Source organism: Molothrus ater, chromosome 4 (genome assembly GCF_012460135.2).
Source record: "Molothrus ater isolate BHLD 08-10-18 breed brown headed cowbird chromosome 4, BPBGC_Mater_1.1, whole genome shotgun sequence".
Lineage (NCBI taxonomy): Eukaryota > Metazoa > Chordata > Aves > Passeriformes > Icteridae > Molothrus > Molothrus ater.
The window spans coordinates 25,348,432-25,372,062 of record NC_050481.2 but is presented as its reverse complement, the minus strand read 5'-3'; the positions used below and the strand labels follow the sequence as shown (position 1 = coordinate 25,372,062).

Genomic DNA, 23,631 nt, shown 5'->3' with positions numbered 1-23,631 from the left:
TAAAAATATAACTTTAACCACATTAGAATATGCCTAAGGCCAGAATTAGCCTTTCAGAGGCTAAGAGAAAAAGAAGTCCAATTGCTGACAAGCTAGTGCAATGTGTAGTGAGCAAGAATAAAAGCCAATATATGACTTAAACAGTGTGTTTATTAATACAATGTAGATAATGGGAAGCTGAGGGAGGGCTGTTTCCTCAGCAGTTTAGAAACAATCAGAATATACTGTCCTTGAACTACAGCAGCTCTTTGCCAAGAAGCCCCCCAGTACTTGAATTGCTAGATGATCTTTCCCAACTTTGGTAAAAAAAGCCTTCCAAAGCCAACAAAGGTAGTGAGAACTCCAAGAGAAAGGGATAAAATTTTTATTTGCTGTTAGTTCATAAATTTTTTGAGTCAGCAGGTCAAATTCAACTAAATTCTTCACATTTGATGAACTGGGATGATTTTAAGATCATTGGGACTGATTCTGCAGTGGCCCCTGCAAATTAGACTGTAGAGCTAATTTGGTCTAATTTATCATATGAGTGCCAGACTAAAGTATATTGCTGTACTTAATGCCTGAAGGTGAGCACAATTGTTTGTTTTTTAGAAACTTATTTGAACAACCTCTGAAATGCTTCATGACTTCAGGTGTGAAGGAATTATTGTGAGCAGTATGCTGAACCACTTGGTGAAAAACCATATGTTTTAAAAGCATAGGTGTGGCACAGCCTGATGAATTTAATACTTTATTGAGCACCTTCTGGTTCGTTGTAGGGGGAGGTGGTTGATTCTATCCACTTCCAAATGGGTAGTTACCTTCTTTGGCCTAGATCACATCATATCATACTGTGGGTTTGGTAGCTAGCTCTGGTCCAAGTTAAATTTGGGGTTTAAGAGTAAAAAAATAAAAACAATTAAAAAAATCCAATATTAAAGAGTTTTTCTTCCTGTTTTTAAGCCATTCCTGTACTTCTAGGATGGTAAAATTAACAAATTTATTAACTGGTCTCTACTTGGCTAAAGTGAATTGTTCCTTCAGAAAAGGTTGTCGGGGTATTGGCATGTCAGAAAGTTCTATACTTATATTTAATTTAGAGGGAAAAAAATGAAATTCTGGGATGTACCTTTGACTGTGTTTTGTGTAAAGGCAAATATGGAAATGGAGCAGTGGGGGAAGATTGAGGGAGGTGTTCAGAAAATACAATGTGTGTAAATGAGAGATGAAAAGAAAGTGAGACAGAAATTGTTTCTGGGTTTTAAAAGGAAAGGGAGAGCTTATTCACTCTGTCTCCTTCAATAAGTTTGTCTGAGTCTGCCCTGGAAGAGGTCAGGGATGTGCTGGGATGGCCACCCTCATGGTCTGGCAAACATTCTGCTGGTGGCTGCTCACAAAGAAGTGACACATTCCTTTTAAACTGTCAGGGTTGCTTGCTCACAGCTTGAACAGCGAAGAAAATTGTGTGAGGAGGAACTGATGAATGCAGAATTAGTAAAAGAGGTTCATGTGGAACATACCACAGTTCCTGAGCAGGATCCTGTAATCCTAGATGGGATGGCTTTATACTGTGGTTTCACATTGTTTGCCCTTTTGTATTCCAAGGGACTATTTGGAGAAGCAAATGCTCTTTGGCATGAGTCTGGCCCTGCATAATTTACATTACTGTTATTGTATTTTATAGCATAGCATGTGGGATAAAGACTGGGTTCTGAACAGAGTATATGGAAATGTGGCTCCATTTGTCAGTCTGGATTTAATTGCCGTGGCTGTAGCAGTGAAGATTGAGAGACCAGAATGTGCCTTCACACAGACAGAAACACCAAGAAACATTACTTTTAATGGAGTGCTCAATTCATAATAAGGTTTTAATCCTGTTTTCTGACAGTACAAGTCTGGACTCTTAGTGATTCAGAGAAATTTGAGGAGAGGAGAGGAGCGGAGAGGAGAGAGGCAGAACTCATGCAGTTGTAGGTACCTTCTGATGCTGCTGCTGTATCCAGCTGTTGTGTTAGTATTCATTCCAGCACAGCACTCCAGAAATAAAATTTTATAAAATCAAAGGAAAAAAAAAAAGTGACAGAACCAGATTGCCTCACAGTAGTTAGCTCAACAAAGCCTGGCACAGTCAACCATTTAAACACATGCTTAAATCTCAGCACTTTTGTTGAAAGTAAATCTTAGAAGCACAAACTTATGCTTGTGTTTTAGAGCTTTGCTGGTCTAGGCTGATGGACTGGGAAAAAGGAGATTTTTTTTCAATACTGAAGAATTATGAGCATCCGGAATTTGTCTAATTTTTATACCTCAGTGGAACAGGTGTAAAAGAGCATTGCGCCCTGACAGCAGCCTTGTGCAGCATCAGGGTACATATAAATGTCTGCAACATCTGTGGGTGATACAGGCTCAGAACACATTACCCCAGTCTCTGACAACAGGTATTCTTCTGGAAATGCATAAGGGCCAAATTCAGACCTGATAGAGAGAGTTTCAGTCCAAACTAACAAACACATACCCTGGATCTTGACCTTAAGCTGATTTGGATTTCCAGTAAAACTATATCAGAGAAACCAGAGGGATTTTTTTCCCCCTGATTTTTGCATTAAATGTTCTGATGACAAAATTTGTTTCTGGTGGTAAAACACAGGATGATATTAAGAGGAATGCAACTAATTGAGAATGAACAGGAATTGAATAAATTTGCCTACAACCTCTGTGGAAAAAACTTAGCTGGCAAGCTGCAGGTACTTCTCAAGCAGGAGGCGTTGCTTTTCTAAAGAGACTGTATTTATTATGGGTGGCTGGATATCTGCATGCTGGCTCAGTTCCCTGTAGTAAGGAACTGACCACATTACTATGTGCAAACACAGGGTTCACTCAAGTGGTACTAAAAAGAGAAGAGGTGGGGCAAGCAGCGCTTTAAAAAGAAAAGAGGAGTCCATCCAAGTCTGGATGTAAAAAACAACTGCGTGTCAGAGAAGGACGGTACCTGGAGATTTCGCTCCCTGCACTCCACTGAGACCTGTGCTGAAGAGCTTTCTGAATTCTCTGCTTTAAAGATTTAAACAGCAGCCTTGTTGCAAGGAAATTTGAAGTGATCCTTGCGAGCATGGCTTTTGAGCTGTGTTAAATTTGTGGCAAGAGTGTCAGGCATTTCATACTTGGCTTCCAAAAGAGAAAAAAAAAGAAACGAAAGAGCGAGAGAAAAAAGCCCTGATGTGTGTGGGGAAGAAATCTCCCAGGAATTTCTTCAAGGTTGTAGTCAGACACAGTAAGGTCTAAAGTGACAAGAAAAGCAAGGCAAAGATAAAACTTGAAATTGTGATAAGATGTCTGAGTCTAAAGTGACAGATTGCAGAAAACTTTTGGAATTACACATGCTCATCTTGTCCTGGATATGACTGAATACAAGCTAGTTTTTCTCTAGTGACAGCTCAAAAAACCCCTCAAGATTATGTTTCTCTTCCTTGTTGCTTTTTTGCCAGTGGTTTTTAAAATTGGTTTTGTCAGCCTCTCAGCTCTGCAGCACTGGAACTGTCCTAATGGATACAGATTAAAGCCTGAAAACTCTGCTTGTGTAGGTAAGTTGCTGAACATTCCCAGATGAAGAAAACTGCATTTATATTCTCTTAATTTTGCTTTATAATTTTTGAAAAGTTTTTTTACAGATTGCTTGTGAATTGTACTGGCAGAACTGAAAAATCAGTTTCTCAATATCTGTTGCATTTCAAAATGAATAGAACTCTTTTTTTTTTTTCTTTCAGAAATCAGCACTTGTCTGTTGGTTTAACTATCAGAAAGCAGAATAGGTTTTCATATGATCATTAAGAGATATGAACTGTTCTCTACCATAGCTTTAGTGTCTCCATAGTTTCAGTACATGAGCATGCATGTATTCATGCTTCAATATATGAAAAGTTTGGGTATAGGTGTATTTTTTATTTCTGTATACATATATGAAGAGTGTTTTAATGATTATGTATTAGTATGCATTTAGATGTGGGCTAGATAACTTAAAAAGCTATTTTTTCTATGCTTATTATTACATATAGGTCTGTATGCTCATGCTAATAATGCATCTCATACAATACATGAATAGCAGGTTGCTTAATACTGTGGTAGAGAGCTCTGGGAGAAATGTGCAACTCCAACATTCCTGTAATCATCTCCAGTGATTTGGAGCACGTAAAATGCAGGTTCCAATTCTTTACAAAGTGTAAGACAAAGGATGACAGAACCCTTCTCCCTCCCCTGCTACCCTGAGGTCCAATTTTTTCAAGAAATCCAGAACCAATGAAGTTGTGAGCTTTGCAGTTAGGAGATGAGGAAATGCTCTGAAAGGATTCAAGCAGCTCCTGATACTTGGAGTTAATGCTTTTGCCTTAGATTCCTTGGGCTTCAGGGGCTTTGACTCAGTTCTTGTCATGATTCTAGTGATCCAGTAACAGGTGCTTCCTCTGTGCTTTCTGCCAAGAAATATCATCTCGTAAGCACAAAATAGAAGCCTGCATGTTAAATGCTGTCAAATTGAGGGGGGGGGGAGCTGGACATTTTTTGTGTACAAATTGTAAACCTGACTGAAGGTTTATCTAAGAGCCAAACACACCTAGAGTGCTCCTACCCTGATGCTTCAGTTCAAAGGAAAAGTACGCTTCTGAAATTAAGCTCCATATTGCCACCTCTTACTACATTTGCTTCATGTTGAAAAGCACTCTCAAAGTGCACAGACTGGACTCCCTTTAGGCAAACTTGAACCAGAGGGTGTCCCTGTAGGGATCATCTTCCCTCTTTTTGCTATTAGTGGCCATTTGGTCCATGGGACCAGCCTCGGCCTGGGTCTCTGTAAGTTCAGGCTGAGATACATGCAGTGGGTGTGCCATATCCTTAGCAGCTGTTGCTGTTTACACAGCCTTTCCTATAGATCCATACCATTTGCTAGCATGTACTTAGCTTCCAAGAGCCCTTTAGGATGTCCATTAGCTATGGCTTCTGCATTACCAGGTTTCCCAGTTAAGAGCTTGTGTATAATGGGAGAATCCTACTGAGATGAAGGGAATTGCTTGGCTACTGTTCAATGAGTTAAAAACACGACTCTAAATATTAATATGCAAAAGGCTGCAAAGGCTTTTTTTTTTCCCAGTGGACATATTTTGCACATCGATGCATAATGCTCTTCCATTAATGAAGACATAACCAGCTCTGCATAAAGTCTCTTCTGTTGAAAATTAGCTGCTGTATGAATGAAGAACTCTAGATAAAGCACTAAAACAGATTGGCTGGTAGCTCAGCAAATTCTTCAAGAAATATCAGCAGAAGAAATCTCCTGCATAAGAGTTGGTGTTACTGTGACATACTCTGAGCAGTTCCATGTGACACAGAGTAAGTGAAAAATGAGAAGCATTATGGTAATTTTTCACTTACAGGCCACTGGATTACAGGGGATTAAGCAAAGGTGAAATTTTGACATGAAATGTAAGACTTCAGGATGCTTTGGTGTAAGGGATTTCCCTTTCTCTTTCCTCTGTGTCCTGGACAACTGGTGCTCTGGGCAGAAGACCGGACGCGAGATGTTCTAGTTCAGTAATGATGTGAGACAGAGGGTGCAGTGGAAGCAAGTGGCAGGAAGCTGGAGGCAGGCTTTGAAGGTAATACTGGGGATAAAAATGGTGAGTGGGAGATGTGACCATACCACTGCACTGTGAACAATGACAGCAAGCTGAATCGTGGCTTGGCCACCATTCTTGGCGAGCTGTAATAGATACACCGACTGCAAAATGTTCTTCATCATCTGAGGCTGTGGTGGCAACCTGCCAGCCATAAGGATTCCCCTGAATTGAGAAGGTGTCTGCTCTTTGTTAGTGAGCTGCTACAAGTGATACATGCTGGAATGTGTGTAGGCTTTTCTAGATCTGGTTTCCACACTGCGGCTTAAGACGAAGGCCCAGGTCATCTTCTTACATTGCTAAATAGCTCACTCCTTAATTAGTTCCTTTAATTTCTATAGATATTCAAAGATCAAAGACCTCCTCATCCTGTGGAAGTATAATGAAATCTAACGCCAAATGTCTCACATAATTTTGGAGTTATTTTAAGAGAGATTATTTGAATCCTGACTTGTAATGACAAGAGAGAAGGGACCTTTCTGAGGCACTGTTAGTCCCAAAACAGCAAGGCTTATAGGAAAAAAGGTATGGGAGAAGAGATCACAAGGTCAGAGCTAAACTAGTCTGATGAATGAATGCATCAATATATTGACAAGTTATGGTAGAATTGGAAGCACTTCTGCAATTTTTGACATGCCATCTTGAATTAATAGCTTATTTTAACATGCTATGAGGATCAGTCGCCTTCAATAACTCCTGTTTTGTAGACCCCAGTGGAAACATAGAACCTTCTACCTCTGAAAAAAAATAGTCTGGCCTACAGAGGAGCTATTATTGCTACAAAGAAAAAACCACATGCATAGTTGGTCCCAGGAGGGCTTTGATTTGTAACATATTTGACAATGTAAGGTTAACACCGTGTACCAGAGGATGGGCCTACACCTGCTGGAATCAGTTGCCTTGTGCCCTCCTGAAACACCACATTAACAACAGTATTTTTTATTCTCTCATGGTGCATAGATGCTTTCCCTACTCAAGACTGAAAAAGTTTTCCATGTTTGTCTGAAGAAGTGCCTAGAGCAGCCTCTTGAATTATCAATTCTAGAGTAGATATTAATGTCTGTTAGTCTTGGGCTACCCTAGGTAAATATATTATCTTCTGGATACTGCAAGACTGGAAGTGTACTTTGGTTTCAGGGCTGACTTTAAATACTATGTAAGTTTGAAAAATGAAGAAAGATAATAATTTTTAAGATACCAAACAGTATTGTAAAAAAGTCTTGGAAGAAGGCAAAACAAGACCCATATTATTGAAGTTTTGACTGATCATAGGTTCTTAAACTCAGCACATCTGAGTTTAAGACATTTCTGACATTAACTGCTGAGCCCTTGTCTCTTCTACGGGGCTAACATGCTGCTCATCCCTACAGAGCTACAGCCTGCAATTAGAAGGTGACAACTGCAGCTATGTAGGTCAGCTCTTTTGGTCACATGCTTCCTTCTGTGTGTCAAGCTTTACTCTTTTCTTTCTTCCTGTTCACCTCTCTCCTACCACTGAGATGAGGAACATAAAGTTATTAGTCTTTGATTTACATCTTTAAATTCCCCTTAATTATCTAAATCCTGTCTTCACTTTACTCCATATTTCTAAAGACATACTGTTAAAACTTCTTGTGTATATTCTGAGAAATATGAAATGCCAAAACCTTTTAAACTCTCCTTTCTTTCTTTGCAAGCATCTCATAAGGAGCAGTAAGAGCCAATGAAATGGGCAACCACTCCCTACCCCTGTCATGACAGGAATAAACCTAATAAGATGCCTGTACTTTCCTCTGTATTTCAGAAGAGCTGCAGTGGATTTGTATTTTTTTCCTTGTTTTCAGTAGCTGTTTTCCAGCTAGCTTACTTCTTATTATACTGGTGTGGAAAAAGGAGCTTGTAAATATTTTTACCAAATAGTAGTCAGGAATTCTTGAACATGGGTCTGAACCACAGACCAATTCATGAGAAGATTCACATTCAGCTGGATGCAGCTGAATGTGGAGAAATACTATCCTCAGCTATGAAAACTTGGATCAAAATAGGAAGGAGGCAAATATGTTACAAGAAAAGACAGAAATGGCATCACCCCTCACATGATGCCCAATACTAAAGAGGGCTAAGGGGCAGACTCCTGAGCCAGTAAATAATATTAAAAAACTCATTGTAAAATAGCAGTTACTAATTTTGTATTCTGTTCTAAAAAAACCCCTGACTACTTTTTAGTACCTAATCTGAAATCTGATTGTAAAGGGAGCTGGAGGACAGTATTTGATGATGCCTCATGGCCTCCAACTTTGAAAGGCAAGCCAGCAATAATATGTTGGAAGTTGCATGATCCTGGAAGTAGAGGTCTGCTTTGTAGCTACTAATTTACACATAGACTTTATTTCACATAAAATTGATTTCAAGGGTAGAATTTTTTTTCCATTCTAGTGAGCAAACACTTGAGATTGGAGTACAGAAAGGGGAAAAAAAGAGTTGCTGTTGTTCCTGGGGATCTTTTTGTCCTTTCTCTACAAGATGTCTGCAACTCTTTTCTAAATTGTATTTAAATTCTAAATTTGATTTGATTTTATACTTGATAAATCATATGTTCTCACTTGGTGTCATATCTGTGACATGATCATCTCTGGCCTGGAAGACACCAGGAGTTGTAATGCCCTCAATGTGTTCATGTTGTATTTCTAACCACCGTACATGAGCATTTCACAACCTCTACTCTCTCAAAATTTGTGAGTGATCAGGTTGTATTTTAGGCCTCATTTAAAATTGGAGATAAAATATACTGAACTGTGCATCATCTGTTTCATTTTGAGCTGCTGATAGCTGGAGTGTCTTCTTCCATATCTAGCTGTTTTCTGTTCTTTGAGCTGGATGCTTTAAACACAATAGATAAAAATGATGGGTTCCTTTCTTTGTCACCCAGATGAAATTTCATGTTAAGCCTTGTTGAAAAGATTATGGTGGTGGTTGGACGCAGCTGATTGAATTAATCACGAGTCCAACTCACCAGGAACTAGATTTGCATGAGGTTATTTGAGTGTATGCATCTGCACGTATACTTTATGTATATAATGTATGAATTTGGGGCCATAATCAAATTCAAGTTCTGGCTCACTGTGGTTTCTCTGTGTCCTTGCCAGGCATACTAATGCTTCAACCTTCTGCAAGCAGAGCCTTTCTCAGGACTCTCAATAAAGTAGTATATTTGTATGCAAAGTCTTTGAGAGCTGCCAACATCGTGATGACATGATTCATCGTTTTTGCTGATTCTTAAGGCATTTTTTGCATAAAGAAGTCTTTGAGAACTAAGCAGAACCTCATTCTTCCTTTCAGGGCTGGCTGTCAGGGCACTGCAGACAGCTTTTGTGTTCACTAAGCCGATTTCTTTCACAGGGTAAAGTTCCCACTGGGGGATGTGGTTGCCAGGACACGTAAAACAGCTTCAACAGGATGCAAATCCATGCTTTCCTTTGGCACTAAGAGTGCAGATGAAGGCACTGCTAGTTACACCTGATGGATGGTTTTCTGACTGAGTTTTCCTAAACCTTAAAAACCAGCCTTTTTTGGTTTATTTTACTTTGGGCTTGGTGGTTTGATTGCTTGATTGGTTGGTTCGATTTGGGTTTTATGCCTGGATTTTTTTTTTTGTACTTTAAACGATGAAAAGAGGGTGATAAGCATAGGATCCTCTTCCATTGTTAAAGCCATAAAAGCCAGACATTCACAGTGTTGTGGCCTGTTTCACAATAACACTGTGTCTCTTGGCTCTTCCTGCTCACCACTGGAAGGCCACTGTCCAGTGGATGAGCTGCCCCTGCCCCTGGGCCCCTGCTCTGTTATTGGGCAGCTCTCCTTCCTCGAGAGCCAGTCTGCAGCTGGAGCCATGGCTTGCTTTTCAGTATTCAGTATGTATGGGATTTGCTTTTACTGCGTGAATTTTGGTGGTGGTGAAAATGGACAGGCTGATAACCCTGAAATCTTCTCTTAAAGTCCTTTTACTGAGAAAAGAGTGTAAATTCCTGCAGCCTGACCAACCAGTGTTCTCATTCTTGGACAGTCAGTTTTGTATACTCATATAAACCTGGAGAATCCCCCCTGGAAATAAAGGGTCATTGTCCTTTAACCTTCGTCTGTTGCTCAGTAACCTGTATTTGGAAAAGCATGTCTTCCCAGTCTGACCTTGACTTTTGAATATTCACTGCCTTCAGGGATTTCCCTGGTAACTAGTTCCCTTAGTGATTCACCCTTCCTGTTAAAATGTGAATTTAATATCTGAATTTGAATTCCCTGGCTTTAGTTCTCAGCTATTACTGCTTGTTAAATTGTTCCTGAAAAAGATTATAGTGTCTTTTAGAAAATCTACTACATTTTCTTTGTGAAGGTATTAATTTGTGGTGCTTAATCCTTCTTCCAAGCTTCTTTCTGATAATTTAAGCATTCTGAGCTCTTGAATTTCTCATAGAAAGGCACTTTTCTTTACCTTCAAATCAGGCTTTCTATCCTTGTTGTATACACTTTCTAATTTTTCACGATCCTTTAACAACCTTTATCTGAGAAATACAAACAGCATGCCAATATAGTCTGACCATTGCCATATAGAAAAGCATTTGTTGTGCTCATAGTCATTAATTTCTCCCGTGTTTATTTGTGTTGTGATTTGAATTTTCTTGCCCAGTAACATGCTAAGAAGTCAGCTTTCTGTCCAGTATGAACACAAATCCTTCTCAGAGAAAGCAGTCTTTCAGATGCAATCTATAGGCCAGGCCTAATTTTTTTTACTCTTAGTTAATGTGCTCTTTATTGTGATTGTATAATAGCTCATCAGTGCTTTGCGTTGCTTAGTCAAAAAACCTCTCTCTTTAGTAATCCTGTATCTACACAGTTGTGTTTTTCACCCATACTTGTGATTTCCACAGAGAAATAACTTCAGGCTCATTTAGCAAGCTATTACTGTCATAAAAGTATATTGACAGACCTAAACTACATTATCAACACATTCTCACACCTGCTGTGGTGCTGGTGGCTGGATCAGGTCAAGTGTCCAGCTTAGTCAGCCAATTACTTGATTTAATAACCAGTGCATCAGGGAGGGAGTGGCAAACAGTGTTTATGTCTAACTCTGACAGCAGCTGGACAAGGAGCTGAGGTCATCACAGCCCTTCCCCTTGGGCCATCAAAGAGCCCTTTAGTGTCAGTGGCATCCAGGCAGTGTTTGCCAGGAGTATCTTGTTTTAGAGGTGACCTGGAGCCCATGGTGTCTGTAGCACATTAACACACTTCTAAGCCCATCAAACCTTCCTAGAGGGGATTTGGAAGAGTTTCTCTTTTAATGCTGTGGAGAATGGAATGTACAATCCTAGTACTTGTGGGAAAATATGCTCCTGAAAGCTGATTGTTTGGAGAAAATTGTGGGGTGGAATTAGAGTACTTTATGGAATTACATTGCTGAAAATGCTTCTGCTTTATCTTTCTAATCAAACAAGAATCAATTGCATGTGCTCTGATACATTTCATACATTGTCAAGTTACTTCAGCTACTATTTGGAGCATGAACTTGTGGGAAAACTCTGTAAACAATATGGAAGCCTTCCCTAGTTGGTACAGACACATTAGGTGCTGAAAAGCATTGACATTCTTTTTGAACATCTTTGGTACTTTGAAACCCCTTGGAACTCTTCTTTCTAAGCATAGTTTCTTAAAGCAGTGAAGGAGACTGGTTTGCAGAACCACATGCTTGCTTAGGTCTCCCTGAGTTGCTGAGAAAGTTTCTTTCAAAGTCTTTAGTGAGTTGGTTAAATTGCTGTCCCTTGTAGTCAAGGTGTTGTTCTTTAAACTAAGGGAATTCTCACATAACACACACACAGACCTAGTTTGTTGTGAATCCACATCCCTTAGTGACTTATTCAAATGTATCTCTTTAAAACAAAATGTGTTGATTCCTTCATTCCTGCATGTGCTGAGTCTCATGGGCAAGAAAAAAGCTACTCCTTAGAGCAACCATCACACAGTAGTTGAAGAAGGAAAATATACAAGAAATATACCAGCATATGGTACTGTGTGATGTCAAGTACCTTGGGAAGTTAATATCAGATGTTTTTGTTTTCAGCAGGAACTAAAATTTATCTCAATTTTGTGGGACAATTATCCATGGTACTGCAAATTTCTTTCCCCCTTAGTATAAACTACAGTCCTCAGTGGTAGACTTATTTTTTTAAGCAGATTCCTTTGTTTGGGACTTAATTAATAGTCACTTCCTCAAGCCCTGACAAAACACCATAAATACTTCAAATGTCTTTCAATTCCTAAACCTTCTAGCCTAACTTACCAGTTAAAAGCCTAGTTTCTAATTAATTTGCTCAGTGCCTTGGTTTGGGCTTGTTTCTGTCAGAATACAGTGGGAATTTTAGTGCTTTGTGTGTCTGTTTGAGATTTGACTCAAACAAAAATGAGCTCAGTGTTGACCTCGGTGCTGTGACAATCTGTTTTCTGCTTTGCTGTTTTGCAAAATCTGTTAATTTGTTGGCAAAATTATTACTGTTGGAAAAGGGATAAAGACAGAAGCAAGCAGCTGCAAGCTGCATTTGCATAGCAAATAATAACACAAATCAAGACAAGTCTGTTCCCTGTGTTTGAGCAATTAGAGACCAGTGCCCAGACATGAGGGAAAGGGGTAATTTCCCTTGGCAATCAAAAAACCCAAACTAAAAACCCAACACCCTGCAAAATCACTGTTAATGTGACAATGACAAATTATCCCCACCCCCCATAACTCTGAAACCAATGCATGAAGGAATACATAGCCATCCTCATTTAATTTTTTAATGATGAGATATTAAATTTTGTGACAATTTATTATTAGATAAGTTTGTCAAAGGTATTCATTCTCCTTGTTATTTGCTGCTATTGCTAGCTGAATTTTCCTGATCTTTTTCAAATACCTATTTCAGATATTGATGAGTGCCTTGAAGGTGGTTTGGGAACCTGTGGCCAAACCTGTATCAATATTCCAGGGTCGTACATCTGCTCCTGTTTGCCTGGCTACTCCTTGGATATTGACAAGCAGTCTTGCTATGTGAATGGTAAGGACATTTCTGATGACTGAAAAAGGGCTTTAGAGATTCAGTTAGCATTCCTTTTCAAAGTGAACCAGGCCTGCTGGTCCCCACTGGTCAGTGACTGGGGTTCTCTGGTTTGCTGACAAAAAATCTGCTACTATGTGGGTAAGAGGCAAGGCCAAAAATGGGTGCCACAGGAGAATGATGGTGAAGAATGTAAACTATGGTGGTAGAAAGATGAATGAACATATGAAAAAAACCCAGTAAACTTAAAAATTACTTCCTATTTGCCCTCTCTGCCAGTTTAAAACTGTAAACTCTCTTATCCCATCCTTACTTCCAAGAAGACATGGCAGTGCACAAGATTCTGCTACCTTGGCTGCTTTCAGTCTGCTGGCCTTGGTTTGTTCCCAGTATGTTTAGGTTCTAGGGACAGTGCTGTAAGATCAGAAGCAGGATGCCCTTATTTTTGCTTTCATCCATTGGTTTTCATCCATTAAAACACAAGTGCCACTGTGAGTTATTTCTCTCCTTTCCTCTGACATGAGTGTATAAATTGATTTTTAAATGCAGGAGACGCATTTAAATTTAGAAGTTTTTAGCTCTTCTAAGAGTAAAATATTCGCAGTTACAGCCTTTGATTAAACCTCATTTTGTCCTCAACTGATGCTACCCAGGGAAAAAATAAAAGAGTTGGATTTTATTGATTAGCTTAATCCTATATTGCATCTAGAGGTTGAGGTGGGAGTGCTCTGAAGTTCATCTCTTACCTCTCCACTTTGACTTCCTGAATGCTTGGCTTTGGTTCCTGCCTGGGATACACCATATCTCCCTTCTGATCCAGGACCTCAAGTTTTCTATTTTTTGGCTAGGATTTTTTGGCTAGTATTTATCTTGCTAATGCAGAGATGGGATGTGACAAGGCACGTTTCTGACCTAAGAAGTGGGAGCTGTACTTGAGTCCCTATGTGTGTAGATTTTGGGACCATGAACATAACCAAAATTATTCTGTAGATCTCCCAAACTGTCATTAACACAATTATTTTAGAATAGAGGCCCTAGAATCATCAGAGTTATCAGCAACATGTAACTCACAAAGACCCAAACTGGATTTTTTGTGGTCCTGCCTAAACATCCATAGTTCCTCTGCAAACTCTCCACTCCTGAACTGAAGTGAAAACCAACGTGTTGTTTCCCAGTGATATTTGTTCACAGGTATCCTTCAAAGAATAATCTTTCCTTCATATTGGAATACTTAAACTTTTTAACATTTTATTACTAACATTTATAGTAACTGCAGAAAGTGACAGATAGAGCTCCTGTGATGGATAAGGAACCCTTAAGTCAGGTATAAACCCTTCTGTGGGGGATACACGAGGTGAAATACCCTCATGTTATAAAGGCAGGAAGATCTTTGGTGCAGATATGGTTTACCTGGTAATTAAACCTCTGATAAAATTGAGTTATAAATCTGACTGGTGCCTCTGTAGCAAAAGTTGGCTTTGTTCAGTTCTTGTTCCATTTAGAGCCCTCATTCACAGGTACCTGGTAGGGAATTCAGAGAGTGGAAAGGAGAAAACCAAAGTTTTCTTGGTCAACTAATTGGCAAGACTGAAGGCAGTAGCTGTCAAATCCCTTAGATAAATCAGCCTGGCCGCTCTTCAATGTTCATTTAGCACTCACATGAAGCAAGTTCATTGTTGTATGGGGTTGCGCAGTTCAAGTAGCAGCAGGAAAAGGGAGTAATTAAAATCCTGTAAGCAGCTGTTATAATTAGGTGATAGCTTTAAAATTTGAGATACAAAATATTCTACTAACATAGAAAGAGTGTACTGACCATCTTCCATGTGAACAAGACAAAATTACATCTTGGGTGCTCATCAGAACTTTCTTCACTTGGAGAAATCAAAATTTGACTCATTCCTCTGCTTTGAAAGGAGAATTAACCTTGCAACTATGAAGGTGAAGCATCTGTCTCAATTTTGTAGAAGAGCTTTTTGTTGAGATTAAAGTCTCGGTTTTCATTCTTATAGTAAAGATATTTAGTTAAAAAAAGAAGTGAACCTTGTCAATAAAACCAGTTTAATTTTCAAAGGTATATGTGTAAGAAAACTGGTGGTAGTGCATCTTTGATGGCATCTATTCCCAATGAATGGAAAGTTGCTTCTTCATTGTAGAATAATTCAGCAATTGATTACACAGGCTTGAAAGCTGTCATCCTGTTGGATCTATATAAAAAATTACATTTCAAAGTCAGTTGGTTTGAGGATCACTTGTATGCCAGGATCTGTTGTTTCAGGCAACCATGTTCTAAAATTCCAACCTTACTAACACTGTGGGATTTATGTTCTGTACGGTTTTTTTAGTTTAAAATTAAATTAAAGAATAGACTCGATGCCCACAAATAAGTTATTATATATAAACAAACCAAAAAGCAAACAACATACCCATGTTTATTTTCAAAATGAAAGTTAAATTATGTTGGTTACAGAAGAACTGCTTTCCTATATGCACTTGACAGACAGCCTAAATGAAAACCCTTGTGGTTTGGAAAGGTAGTTAGGGTTCCTTGAACAATAGGGTTCCTAATTGTAGTCAAGGTTCCTTGTACAATCTTAATTGTACTCTACAGTGACACACTAAAAATAACAAAGAGGACTTAATAAAACTGGATCAACCCAAATTATTTTGCCATACTAGTTGTACTTCCATACCTTGTTTTAAGGTTGCATCAAGGCAACCTTAAACTGGGATCATCCTAGCTGCTCATCACTTTCAGCCTTAATTAGTTTTCTGGAGTATGGGGCACAATAGGAGCACCTTTCATTTTAACATATTTTATGTAAAGTTACTGTTATATTCTTACCCTTTGCCCGTTACAAATAGAGATTTTGTCTGGAAGAAGTTGTTGCTTTTGAGCTGTCAGAGTTTTAAGTACAGGTCTTTTGTTTTCCTTCAGCCTTCTACAGCACAAGAACCCTCCTCAGTCTCCGGTATCTTCATTTTTCCTGTCTTGGGATCTTCAATTTCCCTTTTTTGATAGTTAAAGGAAGGTTCCAGGCTACCTCTCTGTGATAAATTCTTGCTATAGCACAATAATTTGAAGTCATCTTCAGCTTGGAGACACATCCATGGCAAACTTCTTTCAACCTCAGTTGGCAAGCATGCAGCAGTTGTTCTGACCTCTGACTGGGCTGTAGTGGTTTGGGATATGTGGTAACAACCACTGTCATTTCAGTTTCCTAACTCAGATTTTTGCCATAATTTTCAGCATCAAATGTGAAAGGACCATTCCATTTATATATAACTGGTTTTCTGTGATACACCTAGAAAGTTGCTATTAAGAAATGAGACTTCTAAATCTTGAACTTTCTCTTTGACTAGTATGCAACTGATGAGAATTTAATGCAGCAAAATTACAATGATTATCAATTAATTGGTCTCATTTTGTTTTCTCCACACCAGACCCAGCACCATTCCTGCTTTTTAGCCATGGAAATGCCATCTTTAGAATTGACACTGAAGGGACAAATCATGAAAGATTGGTTTCTGATACTGGTCCATCAACACTTATGGATTTTCATTATATAGAAGAGAAAGTGTATTGGGTAGACTCTGAAAGGCGACTACTTCAAAGAATTAATCTAAATGGCACAAAACGAGAGGTAAAGTAATCAGTTCTTTGGAATTCTCACAGTTAATGTGTAAACCCCTCTGTGGAAACCCCCTGCTCCTTGGGTACAGTTCTGCCTTTACTGTTCATCACTTAGCACTTTGCTTTTGTTCATGTAATGGTTCTGACCCTGAGCCCAGGCTGTTTTACTGGCATTCACATTCAGTACATACAGGATCAGGTGAATGCAGGAGAGGGAATTCAAACAAATTAAGGCTTTGTAGACTTTAATGCTTCTATCAGTTATAGATTATTCTCTGGCATTACAACGTTGTCTTCAAGATTATTGTAACACAAGCTGACACAAATGCTATGAGAAGAATGTGCTTGAATTCCTACTCATTTTTTCTCAAACCTTTTATTGGTTTCTATGGTTGCATAAATGCTGTTAGCACTTTATTCTTCGTTCAGAAAAAAACAGTGTAGTTCATTGCGTCTGGCTGATTAGGAAGGGCAGACAGGCTGAACTTCATTGCTGTGAGAGTTTTCTTTTGTTTGAGAGAGATTGCCAGTATCATTTACCTCTGTGGAGTTTTCACTTATACATTTTCACTGATTTTAAGGCATCTAGGTCCAGCAGCACTGTGTTAGGAAACTTCCATCTGTAACAGTACAGGCCTGGATGCTTCATAGTGTGCCAAATCGAAAAGTTGTAGCTAAATATTAATCCAGATAATTTCCTGTGCAGAACAGTTTCTCCTTTTGCAGGGAGCCACTCAGTTCAGAGGGGGTACGTGTAAGCACAAAGATTAAATGAAAGTCATGAAAGAAAAAGAAAGAGAAATAGCTACAGGTCTGAAAGAAAATGAAGCAGGCAAAGGAATGAATGGGAAAGTTTCAGCTGGGTCTTCTATTCCCTGTAACAAAAGCCAAGTTTAGAGTAGTCATTAGGATTCCTCTTGTCAACTCATTTTTTCTTGTTTACAGAGACTGTGTTACATAGACAAAGGCATTTCAGGATTTGCTATTGACTGGATAAATCAAGACATTCTCTGGGCCAACAGACAAAAAGGAACCATAGAAGCAACCGACATGAATGGGAAGAAACGCCGAGTTCTTCTGAGAGCTGTTGGTCGTCCCACAAGGATTACCATTGATGCTGAGCAAAGGTAATTTTAAAGGCGTCAGTAATTTCATTGAAATGGACTCCAAATATGCAAAGTACTACGATTGTGGTTTCATGGAATCATAGAAATGGGTTAGAAGAGGCATTAAAGGTCATCTAGTTCCAACCCAATCAGCAGGGACAGGGACACCTTCTACTAGACCAGGTCGCACAAAGTCCCATCTGACCTGCCTTGAACAGATCCAGGGGTGGGGGGCATCTACAACTTCTCTGGGCAACCTATTCCTGTGCCTCACCACCCTCACAGTAAAGAATTTCTTCCTAATATCCAATCTCAATCTACCCTCTTTCAGCAAAGTTTCTGGGTAGGAAAGCAGTATTGGAGAAGCAAAGGGAATGATGCCTGCAAATGCTGAGAGTCACTTGTGCTCCAGACCCAGCACACTTAGAACAAAAATTGATATATTTTCTGAAAAAAAAAAAAAAAGTCAAAACTGACAGTTTGCTGCTGTTTCCCTTTTTTATTAGCATCTCCAAATATTGGTTCTGAGTCCACTGCTGCTGCTTGTACATAAACCAATTTTCTGATGATAGTAGCATTGCTAATACTCTTTGGAATCTTGCCATCTCTGTGGGATTTAGGGCCTGGACATCAGACCTGCCTTTCCTCAAATTTGCAGGAGCACCCTATAGATTTGAGAAGTAATTCCAGTTTCCTTGACTGGAAATTGACTGCATGTCTGAACAAAGTAGAGAGACAGACAATAGTGCCTTGTGGTTAAGCTGGGCTGATTCCTGCTTGACCTACTTGAGGGAAATTGCTACTACCTCTAGTAATACTAGTTTCTAGTACCTCCAGCAGTACTCGTAGCTCTAGTACCACACTGAGAAACTCTGTATATGGGAGTAAGTAAATAATTTAATAAAGAGTGTGTAGCTGTGATGTGATTTATTTTGAAAATGTAGGGTTTGTTTGTTGTGGGGTGTTTTGTTTTGTTTTGTTTTTTGAACATGCCTCTCTTGCCTGCAGGCTGTTATTCTTGTCTTCAGATGGTACAGTTTCCAGCATACACCGAGCGTCCCTCAGTGGAAGTGATATGATAAATATTTTGAAAACTACAGAAAAAATAAAGGCCATCTCACTAGATTTGGTTGACACAAGGCTCTACTGGATCCAACATGACCACGGAAAAGAGATTTCCCAAATTGGATCATGTGACTATGAAGGTGGAGCTGTTCGTTTCCTCAGAAATTCTGTCCGGTGAGTTTTCCTCAGCTTGTCAGAAATAAAACATTTATTTCAGGGATGCAATTAAGCTTCCTCATCCTCCCTTTTATTGGGTCAGTTCACAACATGAGGAGTATAAAGTGTAATGCAAACGGCCTGTGACTGCAAATGTAACATTAATGATAGGAAAATGGAAAAATGTCGCTGTTATAAGGATAATAATTGCCACTCAGCACTCTCCATCTTCCAAGCTTTCAGCAAATGATAACTAATTAATCCTTAGAAATCCTCTCTGAGTATTTATTAGTGGCCTTTTTCTGCAGAGAGAGGAGCTGAAAGGAGAGATTAAATGATTTATCCAAGGTCACAGTGGGTGATCTCAGGTGTCTGAGCTGTGCTCAGGAGACTGAATTCCATCCTCATCTAAGCCTGTTGTCCTCCTTTGCTGCTGCCTGGGGAGGCTTGGCCCTGTGCTCAGGCTCTCCAGAAGCATCAGCAGATGTGGTGAAAACTGTGCTGTGCAAGAGAATTGTCCTGCCCCAGTGCCAGTGCTGAGCGCAGTGAGGGGGCTCTCAGACCCATGTCCTTCTGGTCTTCATGCTGTGCAGGGGTTCAGGTGCCAGTGGTGGCCACGGGGTCAGTGAGGGGATCAGGAAAAGGCTGTCACCACAGAGTCTTTCAGTATGCTTGGGTCTCCATGTGTGTAAAAGGGAGTTCCGACAGTAGAGAAAAAGTCAGTTTTGCTGGTCTGCTTGTTTAAATATGTGGTCCATCATTTTCATGTGATGAACACAAAGCTGGCTTCTCCCAGCAATGCCAGCAGTCAGTTTGGATTTTTCCTTACTTTTTTCCCCTTTCTCCCTTGTGTTGGTTGTTGTTCACTGGAGTATTAATTTAGCCTGGATGATCTGGATTCTGGATCTGGATTCTCTTTTCCACCTGGAATATGTTTTCCTGGAAAGCAGAAGACAAAAATACCTTTTCCAGTGTTTTTCTGATTTCTCTCTTATTTAAAACTTGGCCCTTTTGTGATTTCTGCTAGCTGCTACAACTGATCAGAGAATGGAAACTACATTCCTGAGATATGGGAAGCAGCAGAAGATGGGTTTTAGGAGTGCCTTACTTCTACCACTCCATCTCCACCCTGATATCCTCAGACAGAATTGTCAGAGCAGGCACTGGATATTGGGAAACAGTGGAACTTATCTGACCTACATCCTTGAACAGACCAAGTTTCCATTTTGGTTGCTGGATTCACCAGAAGCAGGGTCACACCTAGAATTTCTCTCCCATTTAAGTCAGTCCCGACCAATAGATCATTAAACCTGTGAGAAATGCAGGTTATCCATTTTGTGTCTATTTCTTGCAAATTAGCAGGATTATGAGTGCTGAATTATTTTGGGAATGTCTCTGCACCTCTTCTGATTCTCTGATTCTCATATATAGAAGATACTACAGTGTGTGTATACATATATAATATTTAAAAAAAGGTAATTTTCAGTGAACCTGACTGAACTAGGCACTCAGGAAATGTTTGACTGAGTAAATATATAGGAATCATGTAATGTGCCACTTTGCTCTCTTCTCTTGTAGACATCAATTGCTTGGTATGTCTCTCTTTGCTGAGCACCTGTACTACTCAGACTTGAAGTCTGGCATGATATGGAGAGCCAACAAATATACTGGAAATGTTGTAGTCACAATTAGCCTGAAACCATCATTTTTCCCACCAGTGGAGATAAAAATAGTACATCCATTTAAGCAGCCAGGTGCAAGGATTGCTTCTCAGGATTTGGGTAAGTAAATGTAATGCTGCTATGCGTGAGAATAATAATGTCATACATTCTGATTCTCTGCAGTAAGAACTGTCTTTGGCAAAATTCCAGGCCTCAGTGAAATGAAGGAAAAAGGTTTTTTTTTTCCACTTCAGTGGTCCACAGTTCCACTTGGTGTGTGCAGCTCCAGCTGAGTATCAGGGTAGAAGCATGCCAAGCATGAACTGCTTGTTTCATTCATGTATACACACATGCAGATAAATGTGACTTTCTCATTCTCTTGCCTTTCTTTACACAAAGACATTTTTATGCTTTCCTGCTAAATGCACAAAGCATACAGATTTTTAACCCTCTGTCTACATTATCCTCACCAAATGTCTGCTTCATTCTGGAAGTTTTAGTCTAAAGCACATCTAAACAACTTTGACTATTATGGCAGCGAAGGATTTTAAGCACACACTATGTTCTACAAATGGATGTCTCAGCTTTGCTCACTCATCACAGTGAAATGATTCAATTAAAATTCAGCAGATCTTAGACAGTCTTGAAGCTGCCATAACAACTATAGGATAAGAGACTCCTGCCTCTTTAAGTGATACTGACTGCAGCCCACAGTGTGAGTTGGTCATCTCGCTGCCTTTCACTGTGAATCCAAAAATGAAGGTAATTGGCTATCAATAGTTCACCTTCCTTGGGGATTCCTGCTGAGGCAGTAGGAAGTGGGGGATGTCCAGGGAAATAATGTCATGTCCCCTAGTCTCTGGGGAGCAGAGCATTCTTGCTTTAGTGGAAATAGCTTTTGTCACCAGTTTTGCTTGGGTAAGAGTAATGAAGCAAAGAGTGTGGAGGCATTTGCGTGTCAAGCAATGGTTGCACAGCTCCCAAGGGAAGACAGTCATGGATTCAGAGAGGTATAAAAAACATGGGGAGAATATAGTGTTTGTTTTAGTTCATATGAACGAAAATCAAACTGTAAATGTATCTTTGAACTATTCCTAAATAGCTACTATAAAATAGGCTTTGTCTTTCTTCACGCCAGCCAACAGCTGTACCATGCAGTCTGTGCCTTCTGAAGACTGGTCTGAGTGGGAAAATCAAAACCTTCAAAGGCACTTTCCCCCTCACTTGCTTTGTTTGCCGTGCCAAGACGTGTTGAGATGCAGAAGATAGTGCTCCTGGAAATCAAGCTTACCCTTGTAAGCACAGGGAGTGTCTATTCAGAGACAATACTTGATCTGTCCTTACTTTGGGGAAAATGGTTGTTCTGGCAAATGGAAGCACTTTTTCCTACTGACACATTTGGTGCTCTCGCATAGAGGAACTAGGGCAAGAATGTGCACCTTAATTTCAGTGACTGTGGGCACTTAGCCTTTATTCTTCTCTCAGATTTACTCCACTTCTTCCACCAGAGCATTCCGCTTTCTGGCATTTCTCTTTCCATGGAAAAGGGCTTTCTCTGGTTTTATTAATATATGACCTACCAATGTTTTCAAATGGATGTAAATTTCCAGCATGTTTCGTAAATTTTTATACTATAGGAAGTGTTGTCAGCAGTAGGCTTTTTAAAAAAAATTCCAAATAACTTCTTGTAAAATGTCTGGGAAGTGGTGGAGTAGAAAGAAAGAAGCCTAAGAAGCTGAATCCAGATGAACCTTTTGGACTTTGTATGTGCATTGCTTGGCTTATCCAATGCAAGAACAGGGATGAAAGGAGGACTAATGAGCCTGGAGTTCAAATGAGATTTATAGCTGATCTTACAACAGAGAAACCTGGAGATAAAAGCATACCTAGACTAATTGGATGCTCTGTACAAGCTAAGAAAATGTACATCGCAATGTAGTGTCAGCTGTGAATTATCAAGCCTTCTTTAAAGCAGATAACTAGTGAGTTCCTTCAGATGAAAAGGGAACTTAGGAGAAGTGTGCAACTGATATGATTTGATTTTTTTACTGTCATTTGAATTATTTACTTTGCTACTTAAATTCCTCAGGTTCCCTCTTCCCTTTCTCTTTCAAATGACTTCCTGGGATTGGTCAGGGCCAATTAGTAGAGGGAAGAGCATTAATTCATCTGCGGGTTTGCTGTAAGCCCACAGAACAACTTTGGTGTGTCACTTTTAATAATGGCTCATAAAATATATCTTTCCTAACAGATTAATGATATTCAGTACTCTTGTAATTTTTTTTTGAGAAATTGTGTTGTATTTCGTTACAGAAATACAGAAAATACAGGCATCAGGTTAATATCTGAGTATATGTATTTCCATGTAAGACAGGTGATGGGAGGGGAAAAAACCCTGCAAAACACAAATAAGTTAGTAAGAGTGGTTTGTAATGCTGTTCTTCCAGAAAATATTACATTATAGACTTTGTGATTCATAATTTAGTCCCCATTCTCTTTAAGCTTTGAAATGTGATTGGGTTTTTCTGTATCGTTATGGCTACATAGAGTTCTAATATTAGTTAAGAATTATTATCTTCCAGAGATTGTCCAAATGGCAAAACTATAGCTTCTATTATTTATTATGTAACTCCAAGGTGTCTTAGGTCTTTTTAGACCACTTAGATCAATAATGGTACAACCATGGGGAGAAAAATCAGAAACAATGATAAGCATATGATGCAGCCTTGAACGTGGTCTTGTTTATGGATTCTGTTTCTTTGTGGTTGCATGCACTTACACTTTTGTTTTTTCTAATGAGTTCTTTATTTGAAGATTAGACTCTCTATTACTTTATGTTCCCAATTCAGTTGCAGTAGAAAAAGACTGTGTCCAATTTAAAATTAATTCTACAAAACAAGAGGCTCACCTAAAACACACAAAATTCTAGCCTCTTGAAAGATAACATGCTAAATAACATAGATAATATCTACCTAGTCATCCATTCATAATTTTGAATTTAATGGTATGACCTTTGCTAGAGAAGACTTAACCAGTTAACCAAATATGTGCAAGGTGTCTGTGCCTGTAGCCAAGCTGTCTGGGAAATTATGTATTATTTTATAGACGTGATCTGTCTTTCCACCAAGGGGCCAATGTTTTCTCTGTTGTGGCTGGCAGAAGAATAAACTTGGAGCTTAAATATTATGCAGTTTTCCATCTTTTGGAGTTTAGATTGTGAATGGGAAGCAGCAGAAGAAAGTTGGTCACATACTCATTTCTTTGCCTGTATGAGCCCGTGACGTCTTACTCACACAGCCCAGGGCA

General features: G+C 39.3%; 1 protein-coding gene across 1 annotated transcript in view; it reads left to right on the top strand.

Annotated features, from left to right (window-relative positions):
• Positions 1–2,944: 2,944 nt before the first annotated feature.
• The window catches only part of EGF (epidermal growth factor), a 57,791-nt gene continuing 37,104 nt past the window's right edge, over positions 2,945–23,631 (top strand). Inside the window, 6 exon segments of the mRNA XM_036381966.1 lie at positions 2,945–3,560; positions 12,575–12,706; positions 16,148–16,347; positions 17,283–17,464; positions 18,452–18,682; positions 20,243–20,445. Of these exon segments, the coding sequence (XP_036237859.1) occupies positions 3,434–3,560; positions 12,575–12,706; positions 16,148–16,347; positions 17,283–17,464; positions 18,452–18,682; positions 20,243–20,445 (1,075 nt within the window). The 5' untranslated portion in view covers positions 2,945–3,433.